General features: G+C 34.4%; 4 protein-coding genes across 10 annotated transcripts; all 4 read right to left on the reverse strand.

Annotated features, from left to right (window-relative positions):
• Nucleotides 1-8,182, reverse strand: LOC139091412 (protein SCAI). 7 transcript variants are annotated; one of them, XM_070641493.1, is made up of 11 exons: nucleotides 7,856-8,182; nucleotides 6,805-6,973; nucleotides 6,554-6,719; nucleotides 5,741-5,971; nucleotides 5,543-5,668; nucleotides 3,014-3,157; nucleotides 2,858-2,946; nucleotides 2,322-2,582; nucleotides 1,992-2,258; nucleotides 1,715-1,915; nucleotides 1-869 (listed from the first exon to the last, which is right to left on the reverse strand). In XM_070641493.1, exons 2-11 carry the CDS (start codon nucleotides 6,914-6,916, stop codon nucleotides 619-621), a joined length of 1,848 nt encoding a protein of 615 aa, XP_070497594.1. In that variant the 5' UTR covers nucleotides 6,917-6,973; nucleotides 7,856-8,182; the 3' UTR covers nucleotides 1-618. The 7 variants fall into 7 exon arrangements, with proteins under 7 accessions (XP_070497594.1, XP_070497599.1, XP_070497597.1 ...); XM_070641498.1 differs by having other exon boundaries at nucleotides 3,014-3,142; nucleotides 7,856-8,180; XM_070641496.1 differs by having other exon boundaries at nucleotides 2,322-2,570; nucleotides 7,856-8,180.
• A 111-nt stretch (nucleotides 8,183-8,293) lies between these two features.
• LOC139091244 (phospholipid-transporting ATPase ABCA3-like) lies at nucleotides 8,294-13,640 on the reverse strand. Its single transcript, XM_070641227.1, has 6 exons — nucleotides 13,235-13,640; nucleotides 11,761-12,886; nucleotides 9,911-11,698; nucleotides 9,330-9,854; nucleotides 8,912-9,270; nucleotides 8,294-8,854 (listed from the first exon to the last, which is right to left on the reverse strand). The coding sequence occupies exons 1-6, from the start codon at nucleotides 13,625-13,627 to the stop codon at nucleotides 8,369-8,371; spliced, it is 4,677 nt and encodes a 1,558-aa protein (XP_070497328.1). The 5' UTR covers nucleotides 13,628-13,640; the 3' UTR covers nucleotides 8,294-8,368.
• A 1,886-nt stretch (nucleotides 13,641-15,526) lies between these two features.
• On the reverse strand, nucleotides 15,527-16,369 carry LOC139091373 (endocuticle structural protein SgAbd-6-like). The gene is made up of 2 exons (XM_070641422.1): nucleotides 16,218-16,369; nucleotides 15,527-15,951 (listed from the first exon to the last, which is right to left on the reverse strand). Exons 1-2 carry the CDS (start codon nucleotides 16,308-16,310, stop codon nucleotides 15,727-15,729), a joined length of 318 nt encoding a protein of 105 aa, XP_070497523.1. The 5' UTR covers nucleotides 16,311-16,369; the 3' UTR covers nucleotides 15,527-15,726.
• A 5,918-nt stretch (nucleotides 16,370-22,287) lies between these two features.
• On the reverse strand, nucleotides 22,288-22,933 carry LOC139091402 (flexible cuticle protein 12-like). Its single transcript, XM_070641477.1, has 2 exons — nucleotides 22,777-22,933; nucleotides 22,288-22,590 (listed from the first exon to the last, which is right to left on the reverse strand). Exons 1-2 carry the CDS (start codon nucleotides 22,867-22,869, stop codon nucleotides 22,366-22,368), a joined length of 318 nt encoding a protein of 105 aa, XP_070497578.1. The 5' UTR covers nucleotides 22,870-22,933; the 3' UTR covers nucleotides 22,288-22,365.
• Nucleotides 22,934-24,006: the final 1,073 nt, after the last annotated feature.

Consider the following 24,006-nt stretch of genomic DNA (forward strand, 5'->3'; position numbering starts at 1 on the left):
TTTGGATTTGCCAAAAGCATTTTTTAATGAATATTCATCGTGGCGTCAATTTAGCAATAGAACTCTTAAAGTTTGTTGTCATTTTTAGAATATTTTTTGGTAAAATTTGTTAAATATAATTTTTATATCTTTTCAGCGGAGATGAATACGAACACAGTACTTTCTTCATTTCTTACTTAGTTTTTTAAAGTTATTCCTTGAAATTATTATTAATGTAGGGTTGTTTTTGTATGTATATGATATCGACATTTTGCTTATATTTTCATTTATCTTTATCATTATTTATTAATTAATCGCAATTGTTGTTATTTTAATTTGTTGTTAGGTAACAAGTCAGAAAGTTCTTAGTCCATTTGTTAGTGTTCACAATGTCTAATATCGTTTTGTGTCTTTTTTTTTTTGCATATTCAAATATCTTCATATATAATTTTGATGACGATATAAAGCAGAACAAAATGAGATGAAAGGAAATTCTGTTACTTCTTCTTCTTCTTTTACATTCTTTTGTTGTTGTGTATATATCTTCTGTGATTATATTCTTTATCTTTACTAAACTGTTATTTCTCTTTTTTGTATCAGATTATAACCAGATTAAATTTAATTATAGTAGTTTCAATTTCAGTCACCTTCGGGAGCACTTGGGTCAGAGAAATGTCCTCTAACGTCTAATTGTGTAGCTAATTGTAAAATTATATGAGCTAATGATGGATGTTCTAATAATTCAGGACCTGGCAGAGGTGGTTCACATCTCGGCCTCATATGTCGTCCACGAAAGCTTCTATGTAATCGTAATGCAACATCACAGAAAACAAATCGAAGTATTAATGTCCGTAGAAAGTCATCGCCGAAAAATTGCACGTATGATGAATCTAGATGGGAGATAAAGGAATAGATGAAATGTTAATAATTGGTTTTTGAAACTATTTAGAGACTTGACAGGGCTTTTTGAAGTCTTAATAAGCTATTCAGAGAAAATAGAGGAATCCTTACAGTCTTGACAGACTCTACAGAGCCTTGACAGACTCTACAGAGCCTTGACAGACTCTACAGAGCCTTGACAGACTCTACAGAGCCTTGACAGACTCTACAGAGCCTTGACAGACTCTACAGAGCCTTGACAGACTCTACAGAGCCTTGACAGACTCTACAGAGCCTTGACAGACTCTACAGAGCCTTGACAGACTCTACAGAGCCTTGACAGACTCTACAGAGCCTTGACAGACTCTACAGAGCCTTGACAGACTCTACAGAGCCTTGACAGACTCTACAGAGCCTTGACAGACTCTACAGAGCCTTGACAGACTCTACAGAGCCTTGACAGACTCTACAGAGCCTTGACAGACTCTACAGAGCCTTGACAGACTCTACAGAGCCTTGACAGACTCTACAGAGCCTTGACAGACTCTACAGAGCCTTGACAGACTCTTCAGAGCCTTAACAGACTCCACACAACCTTAACAGACTCCACAGAACCTTAACAGACTCCACAGAGCCTTAATAGACTCCACAGAGCTTAGGCGGGCTCCTCAAAACTTCTGATAGCAGTCTAAAAGCCTTCATAAATCCCTTTGTGCTTCTCCAGACTCTTCAAAGTCTAAATAGACTCTGCAAAGTATTTGAAGTCACTAAATAGTATTGAATGACTTCTCACAATCTTGACAAACTCTATAGAATCTTGTCAAACTGATCCATAAGATCCTCAATAAAAGCTCACCTATAAATCCAATTCCTTGCTCAATCTCGTCCATTCGACAGCGTGTCACAAGACGCGACGCCTCCGTAACGAAGCGATCAATGTAGCTTTGACATCGCTCCCAATGGTGAATTGCAACGTCTCCAACATTACAAATATAACAAAGTGCAGTAAGTGGCGAATGCAAAAAAAGTGTAAATATTGAACCATGATGATGAAGATCTGCTGCAAAAATGGAAAAATAAGACAATTCATTAACTCATGGACATGACATGGATAGAAATTCAAGAGAACAAACCTTGAAAATTCTGTGGTACATCTTGCGGAGACATAAGAATCACTAATGGTTGTCCGAAGTATTTTGGAATATGAGCAAACACAAAGGAATTATCTGAATCTATAATAATGAACAAAGGGCGACGTGTATAAGGATATAAATCGCCGGGATATAAACAATGAGGTTCTTTATACTGTGCGACAGTTTTTCCACGTGCAGGCACTGCACTATCTGTGCCATCTCTTTTCACACTTGTAGCTAAACCTAAGCCTCCTAACTCATATCCATCTGAAAGTTTTGAAACATTCTTTTGAGATTTTAATTCCGATAATGAGGAAGGTGTCAACTCACAGTCCTGCGGATGTTTCGTAGTCGAGAAACAACCATCAGCAGATATATAAAGCAACAATGCTCCTCCAGGAGGCAATTCTTTAAACCCGCTTGATAAGAATACCATCAATTGACTTAATGATGGCTTATAAAGTAAATACTTGTGTGGATTATCTCGAATTGATCGGCGATTATCACCATTTTCTATATAACCCTTTGAACCAGGCACATAGGTTGTTGTGGGCATTCGATTTGTTGCAGGACTGGCATCTAAAAAGGAAACTTTTGTGGATTATTATTGATTAATTTTTGGATACAACAATGGGGTTTGATTATATGGTGGATATGGACATGATATGACACTATATTGATGTAATTTTAAGGAACGACATAGAACTAGAGATTAATACTTGACTCATACTCAATTCTCGAGTATTAAGTACCAATCTCTGACTAAGAGTATGGAACTGATTGCTCAATTATTATTATTTTGATCAGTTCCACATCCTTAATCTGGATTATTAATAAGCAACAAAATGAAGATTCCAAATACTTACCATGTGGACCTCCGTGTGTCATTGGATGATGAGGCATCATTCCATGATGAAAAGATTCTTGCGGCTCTCGTTCTAATGTTTGCAGCATTCTACAATTACAACAAATTAGGACATATTATATCCATTAAAATTAGCAAGAGCTTAATAGTAATCTACCTAAACATATCCATAGTCAATTCACTAAATTTAGCCTGTTCGACAGCTGAGCCAACGATGAGAATCTCTTGTAACGACAATGTCATCTGTGGTGAACGCTCACATGGTGGTGTTGTCAATGGAGATAATCTGGAACCAGAACCACTAAATTCAATTAAACAGTGTAGACATATTGATTTGATAACAGAATTTAATGGCCCGTGCTTTCTTAATTATGAATAATTGAATGCATAAACTTAAATGATGTAAAGTTCCAATGAATGTATAATGAATGAAATGGAATGGATGATTTTCTTGTCCAGAAAACTTCTTTTTATGAAACAAAGCAATAATTAATTTTCTTAAGCATAAATCATCATTGAGCATAAATAAAGCAGCTTAGTCATAGTCATATAAGAAGGATAAAGATGCAATTAACATTAACATAATGTTAGCATAAAACAAAACTCAATTACAAATTCGAATTTATGTTTAAAAACAAAGTATACTTTTATGTTTGGCAATATGTCAATCAATTAATTTAGAATTAGAGATAAATACTTAGAGACCGGGTAGCACAATAATGGGATGACAACCATTAGCAAAAAAATACACTTCTTGCGAGGAGGTACATTGAATGGCTTTTAATATGGTGGGGGTACATCAAGGATGTTAAAATGTGGATTTTGATAAAATTTGTAGTGACTTAGTAACTACTTAATTAAGATGAATTGATTGGTTCCTCAATTTCTAGAGGTTTACCCTTAGGATTCACAAGACTGCAGGGAAATCGAGATATCGCAGGATTGTCTCGTTCTTCAGAGTTTGACTTAATCAAGTCGCTGGGAATGCTTAGTCTTTATATAAGACATTGCTCTGAACCACATCCTAGCTACGTCACTAATGGATATTGACTAGATTTATAGTATTTGATCTTAGATGACTCTATATTGTGTGACTGTTGATGTTAACTAGGTTTGAGTAATAATCTTCAGCTACTAAACTGTTAAAAATTTATTTTGAAGCCATTTATACCCAAATTGAAGTCATATAGACTAGAGTACAGTTTGAAACTAATATCTTAGGTCTAATTGTAGTCTCTACCTCTAGACCGAATATATCCTCAGCTAGAGAAGACTGAAGCTAGTCAAAAACCAACACGAGGGTGTGACTTTGGCTAAGAGCTACAGATTCTGTAAATTTGACAACACGGCGCAGAGTCACGCTGTTCTGGTGCCCGATTTTGGATCAATTTACCCACTTTTGTTATTCACTATTTGTTCGAACTTCCAACAGTGCTCATAAGTCATCACGACTTCACATTGGCACCATTCTCCTTTATTTTAAAAAGTAGCACTAGCACTTTCCAGAATACATAATCCGAGTAGACCCGTATGCTTGATACTTCCACAAAAAAGGAAGAAAAAAAAGTTTCAGTTTTCTTCACACAGTCACAAAATATGTCATCATACTAAATTTTTATCACCATATGGCACTGTATCACCATTATTGTGTCACACGGAAAGGCCGATTGAATTCAAATAATAAGACAACATTAGCATCATTCGTACTCAAGTAGATATATATAAAGAAAAAAAGTTAATGGATGCACACATGATAAACAAATGAGAGCATTTTTTAGATATAGAGATATAGGCCCTATCAAAAAATTTTGGTGCGTTGAGGGACAATTGAGTCAAATTTAATAATTTATCAATTTCAATCATCTTCTTCTCTTCGGATATCTCTTAAAATCTCAAATCGAATTGTGTGGTATGTATTCATATTATCAGTCGACTGAGTCAGTGGTGGTCAACCTGTGTGACGCGGTACACAAGTGTGCCGCTAAATAATGTAGGAAAATGTCATATCGTGTGCGGTTTCGGTCGAAGCTTGTCACTTAGGTGTGCCGTGAATAATAAAAGGTTGTCCACCACTGCCGATAGATAGATTAAAATGAAGACAAGGAGGAGAGACAAATCGATAAACAATTGGAAAATACACAAGTTTATTTTTGAGTATTTTAGAGGAAGGCATTGTTTTTTTTGAGGTATTGGAAGAAAGAAAGGAAGAAATAATAATTGAAAACACGGGCCTACAAATCATAATATTTTGTAGATTAGTTTGTTTTGTTGTTCAATACAAAAAAAGGAATAATGAAAATAACTTTGATAGATCTCTACTCTAAAAGATGGAAATTCATAAAACATAATACACATATCAATTCTTTATCATATTCAAATATATACTTTTGCAGCATTTAGCATAAAAAAAGAGTCACAAAAACAAAAAAAGAAAAAAATTCTTTTTGAATTCACTTTTTTTTATCAAAACTCATAAGTAAGGAGGTACGAGACAACAAAAATCATCAGAAAAAATGTGAAAAACTCAAAATGAATGAGTAGAAAGAAGAGGATAGAACAAAAATCATAAAAAATGATGACAAAGAGGAATTGTAAAAACAAAAACAACAAACAACAACACTCACAAAAGAGACAATATGAGAGCATTGTATGGCTGGAGTATAGATGCCACACATCCATTACATACCTGTGTGAGAGTACAATAGGATTTGCATTTTCAGCATGAAGCACCGACACAGCTGCATCAGCTTTAATGAATCCTTTTATTTCATCTAACACTAGTGCCCACTCTAAAGCATCTTCAGGTTCATAGCTAGAAGAGAAAAAATATATAAAAAAAATTATGAAATGTTGATGTTAATCATATCCTGTAAAAAATACTCACGTTTGAGTATACTCCTGTATTTGTCGTTCCAATTCAATGACAAGCTCTCTCACAAGTTTCATTTTCTTTAATAATAAACATACAACGATAAATCTAGCATAATATCTCAGCTTTTTGACCATTAAATCTGGCCGATCTTCTTTACAAGCACGTGAATAATAAGCACGTCCGCGTATTGCAGCATAAAATGAATATGCTTCATTCAAATAATTTGTTTCGCTTGTACGTAAACTGTAAATGCAAATTGATTAGTATTTTTGTGGTTACTTAGGATTTAGTGATGGGTTTTGAGGCTGTTAACATGTTTTAATCATGCAATCGGTTTGGTACTTGAAATGATGTGTCTTAGTCATCATGTAAATTGTCTCAATAATTCTTATGACTCATGGTAAACCACCATGAGGAACACTTGAATTAATGTACATGTGATAGATCTCATATGATGAAATTAGATTGAATTAGTAGGAATCGAACCCGTGGCTGTGGAATGGCCGAGCAATCGAATGCATATGACTAACATTCATACTCTGAGGTACTTTCTGGTTTTGACTAGTCAGCATATTCATGAAGCAGCGAAGCACAACATCCCGAGAAGACAGTTTTCTATTATGGACTAGCATATCCACTTCTAAAGAAGTATCAAATCACAGTAGTCGTACATAGAATTAGAATTCTAACAACTCGGTACTGAACCTCAAATTCGATATCATCAATTCAAGACACGACTCCCATGGCATAACTCCAAAAACAGTTCAAACAGCCAGTAATCCTCAAACCCTCATCACTGCACCTTTCAAACACCTGACTACTTACTAATAGTGATAATACAATTGTCCAATTTTACTAGCAATTTCTCCTATCTGCCATCGCTTTAAACCATATTTTGAATCAAGTACTAGCCGATGTTGCTGTTGAAATTTCCACAGCTTTGTGTACACATCAAAAGTTCGACCAAAATAAGCTTGCCACTGCCTGTGACCTACAAAAGAGCAAAGAAATGGAAGTTGAAAATTATCGTGATTTTCTGCATAAATGCACAAAAGAAGGAAGATAGATTGTCTTACCATATTGTGGCAGGTCTCGTAAGCCGTTAAATAGCTGTTTTGATTTCTCCAGCAGATGGCAAAATTCTAAAACAATTCTTCTATCCTGTTCCTCGGTAGAAGCCATAACCATTTTCTAATACAATACAAATGTCTTCAGCAGAATTATATCATTAACTAATTCATAGTCCTTTAAGCAGCAACCGCCAGAAATGTAGAAGAAAAAAAAGTAAATTTTGATGAATTACATATTGATATTGTTCGATTAATGATGATCAAAGTTAGACATGAATTTATTGTCGACTGAGGGAAGCGAGAGGATGTAAAAAAAAACTTGAAATATTGATTTAAAAAGTATGTATTTTTTTCGCAACGGCAGCATAATTAATGAGTAAACTGTGACTTGTAAATGACTAAATTGCTTCCTTTTAATTCCTGAATGAATCACACGGTCGCAAAGGAGAGAAGAAAAGAAGGAACAAGAATAAAAAAAAAAAAGTTTATCGAGGAGGGAGAAAGACAGAAGTTTACTACAGAGAGCCGTGAAATCACATGTGCTGCACCACTACATGTACATGTACATTTTCCTTCAATAATCAGTGAGATGATTGTAGATGTGTGTAAAGGCACAACTACTGGAATTATTTGGTAGACGTAAAAATATTGATTTTTTTCCCTTATAATATGGAATATTGAGAAATATGATGCCTTAATGTTCATTGAATTATTTCACTATTTTTAGAATATATAGCATTTCATCAGGCACTTGACTCATCTCAATGTGATGATTCAGTCATATGAAAAGTTATTTGATTGATGTTGGATATGATGGAAAAATTATTTGATAATAAATATTGTTCCTTAATGGAAGGTAAATTGATGTCTTTTTATGATATTATACAGCATAAGTCTTAAGTATGCGGCACTAAACTAACATCAAGTTAATCCTAAAAAGACACTAAACTCAATTTTAAGTTGAAAAAACGATGGCGTCAAGTGGAAAAAAAAATTTTTCTCTTCCTTCCCTCAAAATTCAGCCAACATGTCCGTTCAATATTTATAAGACATTTACTTTTTTATCAAATTTGTTAGCTCCTATTTAAGCGATAGTTTAACACTTAACTTTTTTCACTTTAATAATTCTAAATTGAGAGTATTGAGATAATAGCTAAATATCGTCTTTATTTTATGTCTTAAAAAATTAAAATAAAAATATTTTTAAAAAAAGATTTCCTAGCGCTTTTATTAGCTCCTACTTACTCACTGAATGGAATATTTACAAATTTTTCCTACACTCAACGTATTTTATGTGTATGTATTTTTATCGAATGGAAAGAAGATTGTGTGTATGAACAGTCACCCCTCGCAATTCTCACATTGGATATACTTTCCAATATTGTGTATTGCACAATGAAAACGTGCTTCTATTCAAGGGTAAGAATTATTCTACCACGCTTTCTATTATCTGGAAATTAAATTTGTGGAAGATTGGAATGGCTATGGACATAGATAAAGTGTAAAACAAGATTGTTTATTTTCATCATGCATCACATTTTGCTTGATTCTATTTTTAAACATTTTTTTTTCATTCAACTTTTCTTTTTCCTTGCTGACTAAATAGTAGGAATACAGATTCAAGTGACGACTGCGTTAATGTATAGTCATTAATTCCCAATTCTACTTTCATTTTTGATAATTCACCAAATACTTCGGACCATTTCAACTCTGGAACGTCAATGTGGAATGTCAATAAGCCCATGAATCTTTCCGTTAATTTTGCTTCCGGGAATGATGAGACAACTCGATGCTGAATAGCTGCAAACTGATTTTCATCATCACGATTAGCCATCATGATCTTAAGGATGAATCCTTTTGAAAATTTATTTTTAATATGTTGGATGGAACCGATGCATTGGAATTCACCATCAACCATAATAGCTAGTCTTGTACATAGACTTTCACATTCTTGCATGCTGTGTGAGGATATGACTATTGCTTTTCCTGCATTTCTTGCTTTTTTAATGACATTCCATAGTTGTCTCTTTGCACGTGCATCTATTCCGCTTGAGCACTATGGAAAATATTCAAGGATTAACATTTAATGAAATCATAGCTGAACAGCACTTACCTCATCAAGGAACACCAACGATAAATTACCCAACAATGATAAGCATGTTGACAACTTTCTCATATTTCCACCGCTGTAAGCTGAAACAGTTATGTCCAAATACTTTGTAAAGTCTAACTCACTAGCAAATGCTTCAGTTAGGTCATCAATCTCATCACGTGGAACTCCTCTAAATAGAGCAAAAATCTTGATTGTTTCCCGTCCAGTCAACTCACTCAAAAGTGCATCATATTGGGGACAGTAACCGATCTTCTCATAGACTTTTGAAATTTCACTTATTAAGCTATAGCCTTGTATCCAAGCATTTCCAGATGATATCATTTCGTCACCTGTTAACATCTTAAAGACACTCGTTTTGCCTGTAAAATGTAAAATTTAATTAAAGTGACAATGGACATCCTTAAGTCATGTTAATTACCAGCTCCATTAACTCCTAATAGACCGAAACATTCAGCTGGTTCGACGCCGACATGCAATTGGTTAACAGCAAGATGCTTTCCATAAAGTTTCGTCAATCCTCTAAGGACAAGATTACTGTCAATTATCTGAGTAGCTGACTTATTACGGACTCTGTCAATTTCAGCTATAACATCGTCATCAGATGATGAAATTGGTGGCAATTGTGGATTTCTGTTTGACAATTTGTATCGCATCCATCTGAATACAAAGTAATCCTTAAGCAGAACAATCGTCATGAATAAGGCACCTCCAACAGCCATCATGACTAGATTAATTCCCATTCCACGATTTCCAAAGCTCCAAATTTCACCTTCATCATTATACATAATAGCTTGTAACTTCACAAAGATATTGATCATTGAGAACGGTCCGAAGAATATTCCAATCCAGAAAATGACGGAAGCGATGCCTTCTGTGATTTCTTTATCGATATTTTTTAATTGCAATTGATTTAAAATTGAATAGCCCATGTAGAGTATAGCAACTGTCAAAAATAATGAGATCATTAACATTATTAAGCAGCATTAAGGAACAACTTACATGCCACTGGAAACAATGAAGCAATAGTTTCACCAGTCGAGTGCTTCTTAAACCAAAATGACATAACATAAAAGAATGGAACAACATTGATGACGTAGAATGTAAATGCTACAAGATGAACAGCCATATCTTCAGTTGTGTTAAATCCAGGTCGGTTTGTAGCAACGACAATACCCAAAATAATGAATAAGATGATGAGTGACAAAATGACGTCAATCAAAAATGACACGAATGTGAATAAGAATCTGTTGACACCGCTGATGAATTGAAGAAGTTTTGAGCTTGACACTCGTTCCTTGATTTTTAGAGTAATATGAAGTGACGGCCAGTACATAAGCATAAGGAAGAACAGAACATAAACCATAATGTCATCAAATTGATTTCTTGCATCCGGATCTGGCTGGAAATTCCAACCGAATGGATTATACTCAGTTCTTATGTCGTATTCATCTCCAACTGACTCAATCAGCACTGCACGATGATAATGATTTAAAGCTGTAGGCATTAAATCCCCTCTGATTGAATGATAATTATACCAGATAGAATCTCTAGCTTCAGCAAATGTAGCACCAACTTGATATCTTTGGTTTCTATTGAGGAAATTTCCAAATATGTAGTCACGAATGTCTCGGTCAATGACCTCAACTAATGAGCCATTGAAGAGTCTTGTATAAATTCCAACAACTTTGGCATCTGGAGTACTGGTTTGGACTAGACCTGAATATTCTCCAAAGACATCAAAGGCACCAGATGGTCCCATAGGTGCAGCAAGAAAGACAAACAAGAACCAGGCTGATAAAATTGTAAAGACAATTAATGGCACGTAGTAACGGCGTGTGAAATGGATTTTCTTCAGGAACATCCCGTACATTTGGTTGATCATAAGTGTGGCTGTGGATACTGACTTAAATGACAGTATGTTACTGAATTTAATTGTAGTTTCATGATTTGAATGTGGTTCTGCATGATCATGATCGCCGACTTTAAGGAACACTTCCTCAAGTGTAGCTAGAGAGCAGCCAAGACTTTGAATTCCAAGTTTATTTGCATTTTCTTCCAAGTGCCTGAATATGCTTTCAAATTTGTCAACATACTCATCATTAAGTACGAATATTGTTTCCAATTGTTCTTCCGACTCAATTGTCACATCCGGTGCATAACGACTTAATACTTCCAAAATCTTCGAAGAATCACATTCCGGTGCTTTCACAACAATCAAACGATATCCGGAACCGAACTTCTTCTTTAAGAAGAATGAAGTTCCGACAGTCTTTAAGACTCCATCACTCATAATTGCTATTCTGTCACCAAGTACTTCCGCTTCATCCATATAATGAGTTGTCAAGAGAATTGTTCGATTCTTTTTTTCGGCAATCAATAAATCCCAAAGACTTCTTCGTGCATGTACATCCAATCCACTTGTTGGTTCATCCAGAACGACAAAATTTGAATTTCCACATAAAGCATTGGCAATTGACAACTTCCTCTTTTGTCCACCAGATAAGGTTTTACTCAATTCATCCTTCTTGTCCATAAAGCCCATCTGCTCGAGATATCTTTGGATCTCAAAATTAATCTCCTGGTCATTTTCCATTCCCTTTAATCTACAGAAGAATGTGATGTGCTCACTGACTGTCAAGTCGTTAAAGAGAATGTTATGTTGTGGACATATTCCAAGTGACTTCCTAGCTTGTACGATATCTGTACGGATGTCAAAGTCATTGATGTATGCAGTTCCACTTGTCGGTGGAATCATTCCAGTTAGCACATTCATTGTTGTTGTCTTTCCTGCAATAAAGGAACAAGATATTAAGAATCAGTAATTAGTCACAGACATAATCAGTAATTACCTCCTCCATTATGACCCAATAAAACTGTTATCTGGTCTTCATAGATGTTCAAACTCAAATTATTGACAGCTGTAAATTTACCAAACTTCCTTGTCATGTTAACAATCCTCACCTTGGCAGTCAAATGTTTTGGTTCTTCCTCAAAATCACCGTGTGTGATTGAATTGTTATCATTTTTATTTACATCATGTGCTGTACTCTTATCACTTGAATTACTTATCATTTTGATAAGATTTGTTATTGGGAAATGCCATGGTTGTGGAATACCAACGTCACCGGGGAATACCTTCTCGATATAAAATGTCAATAAAATGTGAATTATAGCTGATAAGATCAAGGCAATCATAACTTCACCGAGTGAGAAGTTAAATCCTTCATAATGTGAAAATAAGTTCGAAAAGTCAATTCCTCGTTGATTTAATTCCATGCTAAAGCCCATGGATATTCCTTGACCGAATGCCGTATTGACTGGAAGTAAGAAGAACCACTTGACAGCATAATTCATGTCCTCAAAATTAGCACTGTAGACATAGTAAGGAACGAATGTTGTGAAGAACAGCATGACACCAACATTAGCTGCTGATGATGCTTTACTGAAGAATGTGCTGACCAGGAAGCAGAAAGTGATGACACTGATGCAATAAAGGAACAGGAACAGCCAAATGATGAAGAAATTACTAAGGCTGAATATTGCAGTATCTCCAAAGATGGGGATGCACAAGAAGACAGTTATAACAGTATAAGTGATTGTAGTCATTATAAGGCACTTGATGAACCACGACAGCCAATGTAGGACACTCGACAATCCCATTATTTTCATCAGTTCCTTCATCTTACTTTGACGTTCCGATGCGATAGCTTTAACAACAGTTGCGACCATTGAAAACATACTGAGAACTAATAATATCGGAAGTACGGTCAACATAACACCTGTGAATATTTGTGCAACTTGATTGTCATATGGGAATGTCCTCATTGTAGTTCCTTTAAGGTTGTTATTTGAATTTGATATGATGTCTATGAAGCTTCTCTCAAGTGCATTTTGGATAATAGCTCTGCATATTAAATCATAAAAATTATTCGTCATGATTAGATGAACCAAAGTTTTTGGAAGCTCTGTTGACACCTGAAAAAAGCCGTTAAAACATTATTTGAATTTTAAATATTTTTTGACCGTTAAAATTTTGAATTTTTTTTAACCGTTAAAATTTTAAATGCACAAATGTAATTGCTATCAAATGTCATAAATTAATGAATGGATTTTGAGGGAAATTAGCAAACCAATAAAGCAATTTAAGTGATATCAATACTCGACATTAATGATATGGTGAAAGTACCTCGCGACTATGAATCATGCAATATTATCTAATAGCCAATAACAGCCTGTTTAAATTCTTATCAAAGCAATTTCTGATAAATGCTCTTATCAATTTATGAATGGCGAAATTTTCGATAATGGAACTGCTAGACGTACCTGTATGTCACTTGTAAATTGAATGGAAGCGGCTCCAAATTGCTGTTCGATTTGCCAAAATTCTCTATCCATTACTGATCTATCGTCGAATCCTCTGATCTCAACTTGCTGATCGCTAAAGGCATTTTGTAGCAAGTTGTCGTATGCCTCAGCTTGTGGAAAGTAAAATACAGTTGTAAAGGTTCGGTTACAGTACGAAAAATTTGACAAATCAAATTCTCCTTCAAATCGATTGTCATAAAAGTTGTAACTGCTTTGTAGCAAACTTTTAGCCCATGCTGTAATTACGACAATTATAATTGGAAACACGATCTGCAGGATTCCCGAAATTGGACGTCTCTTTTGTAGGATCCAGTTCTTCCATAGAAGAATTCTCAATTTCGCGAAAGACATTTCACTTGCCCGACAATTTCCAGAGAACTAAAGTACATGTATTAAAAAGTTCCTCTATAAAATTGTACAGATAAGGGCATTTTATCACCTGCTAATATGATAACAGACCGATAAGTTGTCATATGGATTTGATGACTCACTTATTGATGTTTTGGTAAATTTTATATTTCTATGAATTAAATGGTCTGCATTTTTCGTCTGACGTAAATTGATTAATTAGGAATTTTTTAAATGTTTTTCATATCTGTCTGATGACGTATTCCAGTGGTTGACAACCTTTTATGTTGACGACACGCTTAGTTAGTGGAGCCACGGATTGTGTTTGATCCAAGACACTCAGGCTGCTAAGCACTCTATTTCCACTCTATTTCCATCAGAAGTCGGTTTGACTCGACGAGACTCGATACAGATCGAGTTTTGGCTTTATTAGATTCTTTGTAAATTTAGGATGTCGACCGATACAAGTCCAGGCAACTTAGATGACACAATGCATCATTTAGCAGCTATTTGGATGACACACAGGATTTGGAGACCATTATTTTTGCATGTGAATTCCATTGCATATTGATGCGACTCTTTTCTGTCACTCGGAGTGGCATTAAAACAAGATTTGAGACAACACAGCCCGAGTGGGAATCGAACACACGTTCAACAATTTCTGATCGAATGCTCCTATCACTGAGTTACCGAAGGCTATTAGGAAACGTGGCACAAAGCAAACTTAAGTCTTCCATCCTCTATCCAGTGCTCATCACACAATTCTTATAATTGTATTAGACCATAGCACATATCCATTAGAAACTTAAAATAGATCCAACAAATCAAACCAAAATTCACATCTACAGTCATTTGTCCCTCAAATCTATAAACCTGTATCAATCTACAATCCAAAGTCATCCAAATAAAAGCATCAATTTTAAACAATATAAGCTTTGCCTTCTGTCAAACACCAACGGACAATCTTGAAATTAATTCAACATCTCTCCTTTTGTGATTTATGTATCAAACACATGCTGTCATAATCGTATATCCAACAAAAAAATCATAATCAATTTATTACAGAAGGTCAATAATTATAAAAATAAGTTATTTATGATAGAAATTACATGATTAGTATATTGAAAGGCGGTTACTGATAATGAACCATAAGTGCTCAAAATAATAATCATCATTTGAAGGTCAATCATCTCTTTCAATTTTCATATTTTTTATGTCTAACAGTATCTTAATAATTATGCAATATGTTTCACCAATTTATCATGTACCCTGCGATGTATATACTCAAAAAAATAATAAAATAATAAATGAACATGAATGATGGTTCAAAAGAGAGGATTGAAAAATAAGAAGAAGAAGAAGAAGCTGAATGGGGTCGTTCGTAAGTGACGTCAATAATTGTTAGGAATATTCAATATTCAAAAAAATTTATATTTTGTTTGAGATGCTACTGAGGGGGTATCCAAAGGAAAGGGGCTGGGTGTGGTTTGGCTGTCGATCCCCTCCCCCCTTCTACCCCACTCCCCATTCTCCTCTTGTCCCAAATTTCGTCGACCCTTCTGATGCTATTTAATGCTTAAAACACTCCTCAACCTTTAATAAAAGACGTCATTCATGAACGCCCCTCAACTTGCGATTCTACACATTATACAGTTTTGCACAGCACAAGGAGAGCTTTTTTTTCATGCAGAATGAAATCGAAAGTCATCAATGATGTGCAAGTTTTGTGGAGGAATTAGCTGTGAAATTTAATATTTTATGATTATTACAAGACATTTGTAGGTCATTTTGTAAATTCCAGCAAGTAATTTATCACATTAAATGTTAAGGTCTTCTAATCGTGCATGTTGATGCTTCTTCATGCCTGAAAAGTGGAATTAAGCTATTAAATCAATTTGTGGATTAAATTTATCAGAAATTTTTATTTTTTACAATCTCTTCTGTCTCTATACACATTCATGGTATGGGAATTTTTGTAGGATAGAATTTAGAATTTTTTGGGAAATGGAAGGAAATAAATTTTTTACAAAAAAATATATAGTCATGGCAAGATGAGAGGAGTTTTATGGCGTAGGAAATAATTTTTAATTTAATACAATTATTTAGACTCGTGGCAAATGGTTTCCTTCTGGTTGGAATCCATTTTCGTCAGCAATGTAGTTCAAGACAAATTCTTGACCGTCTGGGGCAACCCATCTGATTGTTCCACGGACGACGAGGGCTTCATTTTCTGTTCCTACATTCTTAAGTTCAGCTGTTTCTTGTCTGGCTGTTCCGTCGCTGGTTTCGTAGGCGAAGTTGTAGTTTCCGAGACCGGTGTTGTCGTTCTGGATGGAGGTGAGAGGAAATTTTGAGGTTAGAATTTTTTTTAGGTTAGAATTTTTAAATTTTGTTGCAATTTGTGATTTAAGCACTTTTTCAAGTTTCTATTGATAAGTTCTGATTTCAGTCAGGTTCACTAATGACTTTTTCATATTTTTTGGTCACTTTTGTCAATTTTCACTTGAATTTTGGCACTAAAATGCATCCAAAATTTTCACATTTTATTCACAAATTCACAGCCAACAATTCAACTTAATCCAATAATATTTACTTCGTATCTCAAGATTTGTGCATTTTTGCTATCGTCCAATGGAGCAGCTAAGCATGCGGCAATAACACAAGCAAATACAGCGAAGAATTTCATTTTGATAATTTATTTATTTAGTAAGTGAACTTAAGGATGAGATGTTTACTTTACTGAATGTTTCAAATTGTACTAATGAAGTCTATCCGAAAGATACGCTTATTTATATTAAAAGCAGCAAGGAGAGAAATAAGTAGAGAATCTGAACGCATTTACACACTGGCATTAAACGTTCAATGAATTTCCAACAACAACAATCTCTTCTCTTACTCAATTTCATAAAATGTATAGTCACCTAGAAGAAGTAAGTATGAAATTGTATAAAATATATAAAAAAAGCTCACGTCAGAGACACTCAGACATGCCATTTGTTCAGTACACTACAATAATAATAAACAACAACTATGCATGTAAATGAGTGACGAAGATGGTCAAAAAATAGTGAGTATCTGTACATGCATATATATTTTAATACATCTCATATTTTTGATGTAAATAATAATAAAAATAAAAAAATAAAAAACATGATCATGTAAAAGTTGGAAGCTGATGAACGATGGATGGATGGCGCATACAATTATGAAATACAATTTGACTGCTTTATTACATTTTTTGATGTTTATGTCTGTGCTCTTTCGGGATATTCATGACTCGAAGAAGAGAGCGGTCGCTATTAAGTTTAGTATGGCACATGTCAGTTGCATGCAACGACATGCTGCTCCAAATTTCATATTTCGGCATAAACGCTAGTCAAAAACAGCCTTTAAGGTGCCGTCAGAGCACATTCATGTCTTGGCATCAATATTTAGCAATGTTCTAGTGACAATTTACATCGTGCTGCTCGGAAAGAGCCAACTGTCTCTGTAGGGTCCATTAATAACTTAAAACGATCGAAACCCACACAGCATGAAGTTCATCGCATTTCCATGACTATTTAGCGGTACACCATGGTGCCACGGCACACAGGTTGCCCATCCCTGATCAATATCATCAATTTCATCGAACCTCACCCTGATACACCTCCGTCCCCGACTAAGACCCTGCATTCCAAGCAACAAAAGATGATTTTTGCACTCTCTTTATTGCGTGCCTTTTAAATGTCGCATTCTTCTAAGTTGATACACCTCTTTGAATTTTTTTTATGGCTTTATTGAATAATTTTTTTTTTTTTTGCATTATTTTAGCACAAGCTCTCGAGCAGCATGGACGTAGACACAAAAAAATTATTATTATTTTTTATGGATATTCCGAAATAATAAAAATTGATGTGCAATTAAAATAAAAAAAAATTTTCATGTGTGATGTGAGGGTTATAGCATACATGTAGGTTACTTGGTGAATAATGAGGTTGTCCCTAACCTCTGATAACCTTTCTCTTTTGCTTCGTTTTTCATTGCGAATGATGTAAATCACAAAAAAAGACATGTATTTGAGGGTGATGAGCAGTAGGAGGCATTATAATGATGCACCAATTCAGCATGCTCGTAACAAAATCAGTAATCATTCAGCTCATGGGAATCTAAGCCTTTATTTGTTTACCAAAAGAATTATGAACTTGCCATGCAGAAATTCAGCTTTTGCAGAAGCTAACAAATGTACAGATTTGACTTAAATACATCATCTTTAAGTCACGACTTTAAGCATAATTTTTTTCGTGTCTAGCATGAAAAATTGGAGAACTTTAACCCCAGACAGTTAGCCATAAATTAGCATTCAAAATATTTATGGAATTTAGCTGAGTATGGCTTGTTCATTTCCTCAAGCTATTTTATAATCGATTGTAAATTGATATCTAAAAGATGAATGATTTAAAGTCATGAGAGTCTGGAAATTGAGAAGAGTATTAAGTGTAAATGGTGGATGTGGGGAATCTGGTAGGAACTCCCACAGCACACAGGTTGGAGATGATTGTGTTTGGAAACCTTACTCCTTCTAAGGTTCTTGGGAATAAAAGTACAAATTCCCACAAACAATCCGAGAGGGACTCGAACCCACATCCTACGGTTTATGTTCACATACTGCTAACACTGAGCTAACATGCGTTGTTACGGAGCTTGACATAAAGCACATTTAAACCTTATTTCACTATATTTTGTCCAGCTCTTCTTATTGTATTGGATCACATCTGAAGAATGAATAACAAGGCTAGACACTATTGTTATACATAGATCCTTAATCCTCAATAATAAATGCCATAAACGAATGACAATGCTGACCAAAGCATCCATTCTCATCAATAATGCAATCAAAAATAATCAACAATATAAAAAATTTCCTGATCCACAAACATCCACAAGGTGAGAAGCACAATAAAATATCAGTTAAATTTATGTCATGAGGGAAGTGAGAGACTTGACAAGAATGTGTCATTAAAAAAAATCTTCATTTTTTAACTCAAAATGAAATGAAATGAAATATTCGCAGATGCTTATCAAGCTGTACATATTCAGAAAAAAAGGTGAAGAAAGACATAAATTTTACTATTTATGCTGCTTTACATTATTTTAATGAGATGCATTGGACTGTTTGTTGTGATCTTCAGATTTTTTCAACTCATTGTCAAGATGGATCGAGTGAAACTTTGTGGATGCGGGACATTGATTTTATGAATTATACCCGAGTGGATAACTTGACATAATGTCTAGTCAGGGGGAAGATTACTCGGCGTGAAACGTATACGCCAAAAATTTCACGTCCGTGGCGTGAAATTTCACGCCATTTCACACCATTTCACGCCGTTTCACGCCACTTTCACTCCATTTCACGCCAGCGTCGTGAAATTTCACACCAATTTTTTTTATTTTTAAAATCGACTTTTCCAATGGTTTTTCATCTTTAAATTGGTTTTTAAGTTGATTTTCACCCTAAGTAAGAGAACCGATCTGAAATTCGGTTTTCTTAGAGGTCAGAGATCCAAGTCACTAATGTCGGCGGCTAAATATTTGTATACTTTAGTGATTAAAACATATTTTTAACTTTTTTGTCCCAACGATTTTGTTATTTTTTATGATGGTTCCTTGGAAATGACTTGAATCTTTCTGGATCTTGCTTTAATGTTGGCAAAGTGTCTTTGACCGCACTGGATCTTGTTTTTAGTTCGTGGAAGTGACTTTGATCTTACTGGATCTCGGTTTTTGTTTGTATAAATGACTTTGGACTTACTGGATCTCGGTTTTTGTTTGTATAAATGACTTTGGACTTACTGGATCTCGGTTTTTGTTTGTATAAATGACTTTGGACTTACTGGATCTTGTTTTTAGTCACTTATACGAACTAAAATCAAGATCCAGTAAGGTAAAAGTCACTTCCACGAAGCAAAATTAAGATCCAGCAAGGTCAAAGCTACTTTCCCTATCAAATAACAAGATCCAGTAAGGTAAAAGTCACTTCCACGAACTAAAATCAAGATCCAGTAAGGTAAAAGTCACTTCCACGAACTAAAATCAAGATCCAGTAAGGTTAAAGTCACTTCCACGAACTAAAATCAAGATCCAGTAAGGTTAAAGTCACTTCCACGAACTAAAATCAAGATCCAGTAAGGTAAAAGTCACTTCCACGAACTAAAATCAAGATCCAGTAAGGTTAAAGTCACTTCCACGAACTAAAATCAAGATCCAGTAAGGTAAAAGTCACTTCCACGAACTAAAATCAAAATCCAGTAAGGTAAAAGTCACTTCCACGAACTAAAATCAAGATCCAGTAAGGTTAAAGTCACTTCCACGAACTAAAATCAAGATCCAGTAAGGTCAAAGTTACTTTCCCGATCAAATAACAAGATCCAGTAAGGTCAAAGTCATTTCCAGAATAAACTGTGTCGTGAAATTTCACGCCATTTCACGCCATTTCACGCCATTTCACGACATTTCACGCCATTTCACGCCATCGGCGTGAAATTTCACACTGCTGGCGGGAAATGGCGTATAATTTTCACGCCAAGTAATCTTCCCCCTGTGTCTAGTTAATTACTTGACCTACGGTAGATTATTAACAAGTTTTAAGGAACGTTCCGGAGAAAATGTCATTAGCCTAATGTTATTAATCAGACATTATGTCAACCTGTCTGTTCTGGATAACAATCTGATCTTAAATTGTGTACTTCAGTTTTTAATTAAATAATCTGAAATTACTACAGGATTTCCAATTTTTTGCTTTATCAAGATCAACTGCTTGCTTATCTTAATTATGTAGATTCAAGTGTTAATTGTATCTAGATCCATTTCAGATAATGTAATCTCTACTTTAAAACTTGGCACATTAACAATTCAATGCATTCTACTTAATTACCCCGAGCAGCACAAGCCATTTACTAAGGCGCCGCCACGTGGCCGTATTAACGGTGAGACGTGATGTTGCGCTGACGTCGCCGTGACGGCTGAGTTTGACACAGCGAAAAATGATTTTTGTCGCGTTGTGTCGCTCGGGTAAGAACTAGATTTTTGTGTCACAAGTCACTTAACACTCAAGTAATTGACATGTGTAGGTCTCAAAACTAAAAATTTGCATGCAAATCGCCAATAAAAATTCTAAATTAAATCACATTCAGATTAAACAGTTAAAAAGTATGAAAAATTTCACTCATGCTTCATGAATGGCCAGGAATGAAAGAATGAAGAGAATGGAAATAAGTCATTATGCACAAATCATCAACGGGAATTGTGGAATTAATAATGTGCCAAAATAGCCAATTCATTACTTTTCAACATCATTGTATATGATTTTATTATAAATCACAGCAGATTTTGCTCCGACTGAGTCCAATTATCCTTTAAAAAGAAGTCAAGGCATCAGTTGCTGATTATGAGTTAATTTACATACATAAATACCATAATGAAAAGGATGAGGCTGTAAATGAAGCTTAAATCTCAATTAAATGAAAGGGAATTAACAAGTGAATGACGTGATGCTCGTAGGTGCCTTTCAACTAAATTGCACGAGACTAATTTGCTCGAATCATTAAACTCATGAAGTGTAGACTAAAAAAGTATCTATTAAAAATATCCATAAATGTTATTGTTGTTACTTCCATCTCATGGAGAGATGAGATAAAATTTAAAAAGGAATTTTTGTAATTTGGTGCTTAAGGAATGGAATTTTAATGTGACAAGCAACTGTTGCACAAGGAACAATTTTTTATATAGTGCGCAACTGTTGTAAGAATAATAAGTTTGCAAATGTGCAACTGTTGTGCAGACAATAAGCATGCAACTGTTGCGTGGATAGTATGCATGCAACAGTTGTGATTTAAAAACATAACTGTATCATAAAGCGCAACTGTTGTGCAGAGAATTTGCTTTCTATCATGCAGTGGTTTCGCGATGAATAAGCATGCAACTGTTGCGCAGAGAATAAGAATGCAACTGTTGTACAGACAAAAATCTATATCGTTTAGTCGCAACTGTTGTATGAAGAGTAACTTTACAAAGTCCGTAACTGTTGCGTGTATATCAATTGAGTGACACTAACTGTTGTTACCTCGTTGTTGCAACTGTTGCAAAAACACTAGATTGCCTCACACCTAAAAACAAGCAATCAAATCAAGATAAAAACTTCAGACTTCTGGAAAAAGAAAATATGTATTTCCTTACCATCAGCAATATTTATTACATTATTACTAATTAAGCTTCTCATGACATTGTCTTTTCTTGATCTGCTGACAATTAAATATAAAATGAGTGTCTGGTTTCTTTCTCCCCAAAAATAATTCAAGATGTTAACGATTGCAAATCTTTTTAACTCAATAGTGTAATAATTTTTAATTTTTAATTCAAGGAAAAAACCTTTAAAGGCACTTCTTCTTTAAATACTTTCGAATTTATCAAAAAAAGCAAGCAAAATTCACCTTAATTTTTTTTATTGACATACACACGAAATTGTACGTCAATTATTGAATAAACTTTTTGAAAGGAATTTCTTAACACCACAAACAATGGATTGTTTCTGTTATGAATAGTCATCATCATCATCCGTGCGATACAGCCCATAGTCATGAAACCATAAACTTAATTTAAACTAATGGCATTAAATCAAACAAAAATCATTTAATTTTTTTATATAAAGCTTACAGCTTTTTATATTCATTCTTTGATCTAAAACTTAACAATTAGGTATTCGACGTTTACTTTGATGGAATGTGAGCTCCTTCTGGTCTGTAACCGTCTTTGTCAGCAACATAGTTGAGGGTGATGGTCTCTCCTTCTGGTGTGATCCATGAGATTGTTCCTCTAACAACTAATTCTTCAGTGTCTGATCCGAAATTGTTAACAACAGCTGATTCTTCACGCTTGGTTCCATCACTTGTTTCAAATCCGAATTTGTAGCTGTCTAATCCAATGTTGTCATTCTGTTGGGATAAGCAGATTGAATGTAAGTAAGGAATTTAAGGAATTTTCAATGAATTTTTTTAAGGATTTTCTGGGAAATTTCAAGCTAGTTCCAATTTTTTGATAAAATTGCATCATAAATTCACAGAACTGCATTTTATAGCTTGCATCCTTTAAAATTCTTAAAAGAATCACATAGCACTCACTTCGTAACTAAGGATTTGAGCATTCTTTGAGTCATCAGCTGGACGAGCCAATGCTGAGACGAGGAGAACTGAGAATACAATAACGAATTTCATGATGATTGAGTTTTTTTAATTTTTTGGTTATTTGGTTTGAATAGCTTGATATTTGACACTGCACTGACTGATAAAACCAAAACGCACGCCGTTTTTATATTCGACAGACGTTTCTTCGTTTTGTTTTTGGAGACAGCATTGAACCTTTTACGACTCATTGACAATCATATGAAAATGTCAATTTTGTTGGCTTGAACTAAATTTACAAAATCACGGGCGAAGAAGAAGATGTTATTGGACGAAGAAAATGAATTGAATTTGTGCATGTCTTGGACATTTAGAGTGTGAACTATGGAAAATACTTATTGGACTTGTCTTTTGTTTGTAAGCTTATTGAGATTATTTTTAGCTGATGCTCAATGAGACATACTTACTGTTTATTCTAATTTCATTGACTATTGTTGTTGATGAATAGTAAGCTAATTTATTATTGTTTTAGTCAATAGCACGAGTATATAAATCAATGAACTATTTGCAGAGGTTTAATGAGGAATTTATCGGCTATGAATTGTTACCATTACTGTCTTAGTATAGATGCTATTACTTGCTCTATGTAATAAATGCTATTTTGACTTTAAATTAATTAAAATTTATTTTCCAAAAATTTTCACTCTGAGTAATCCATGTCACTGAAGTTGATCCAAAAAAAAACTACCAAATTTTATTAAAATTCAAATTTTATTATTCCGTTATTCATTCAAATATATCACCTGACCGAACCTTGCTCAAGACATTTCGTTTTCAACTTTTTTTTTCTTAAAAAGCGTATACCATTAGATTGATATGATTCATTTACATATTTTGAGTGTTTCTCTTGATTGGGCAAAGCACGCAAAGCAGAAACAAGAAACAAGAAGAAATGCTCATAATTTTACATCAAATTAAGTGTCGCAAACGCTGTTGCTAAAAATGAATCTGTTGATAATGTCATAAAAGATGTTTCAAGGCACGCAAGATTCTCACATTGAATGTCTAGAGGAAATTACTTGGAATTAAGCATACAAATTCAAATGAGACCATTTAATGATTTTTTATGAATAATATCTTCGTATATTTTATTTAATAATTTTTTGACACGAGCATTTGATGAGTTCCAGTTAAAATTGTAATTTCAAGCACCTTGAATTCTTCTATTAG

The sequence above is a fragment of the Chironomus tepperi genome, unplaced genomic scaffold (genome assembly GCF_022539635.2).
Source record: "Chironomus tepperi strain 1889 unplaced genomic scaffold, CSIRO-AGI_Ctep_v1 contig_244, whole genome shotgun sequence".
Taxonomy (NCBI): domain Eukaryota; kingdom Metazoa; phylum Arthropoda; class Insecta; order Diptera; family Chironomidae; genus Chironomus; species Chironomus tepperi.

Excerpts from the sequence above, each read along its gene's own strand:
- LOC139091373 (XM_070641422.1), bottom strand. The coding sequence starts at position 16,310 with ATGAAATTCTTCGCTGTATTTGCTTGTGTTATTGCCGCATGCTTAGCT. Across the intron at positions 15,952-16,217 it reads CACAAATCTTGAGATACGAA|AACGACAACACCGGTCTCGG; the intron begins GTAAATATTATT and ends ACCTCCATCCAG.
- LOC139091244 (XM_070641227.1), bottom strand. The coding sequence starts at position 13,627 with ATGTCTTTCGCGAAATTGAGAATTCTTCTATGGAAGAACTGGATCCTA. Across the intron at positions 11,699-11,760 it reads ATTGGGTCATAATGGAGGAG|GAAAGACAACAACAATGAAT; the intron begins GTAATTACTGAT and ends CCTTTATTGCAG. Across the intron at positions 9,271-9,329 it reads ATTAGGAGTTAATGGAGCTG|GCAAAACGAGTGTCTTTAAG; the intron begins GTAATTAACATG and ends TACATTTTACAG.
- LOC139091412 (XM_070641492.1), bottom strand. The coding sequence starts at position 6,916 with ATGGTTATGGCTTCTACCGAGGAACAGGATAGAAGAATTGTTTTAGAA. Across the intron at positions 5,972-6,553 it reads CAATTGTATTATCACTATTA|TTTACGTACAAGCGAAACAA; the intron begins GTAAGTAGTCAG and ends TTGCATTTACAG. Across the intron at positions 5,669-5,740 it reads ATACAGGAGTATACTCAAAC|CTATGAACCTGAAGATGCTT; the intron begins GTGAGTATTTTT and ends TTTCTCTTCTAG.
- LOC139091402 (XM_070641477.1), bottom strand. The coding sequence starts at position 22,869 with ATGAAATTCGTTATTGTATTCTCAGTTCTCCTCGTCTCAGCATTGGCT. Across the intron at positions 22,591-22,776 it reads CTCAAATCCTTAGTTACGAA|AATGACAACATTGGATTAGA; the intron begins GTGAGTGCTATG and ends TTATCCCAACAG.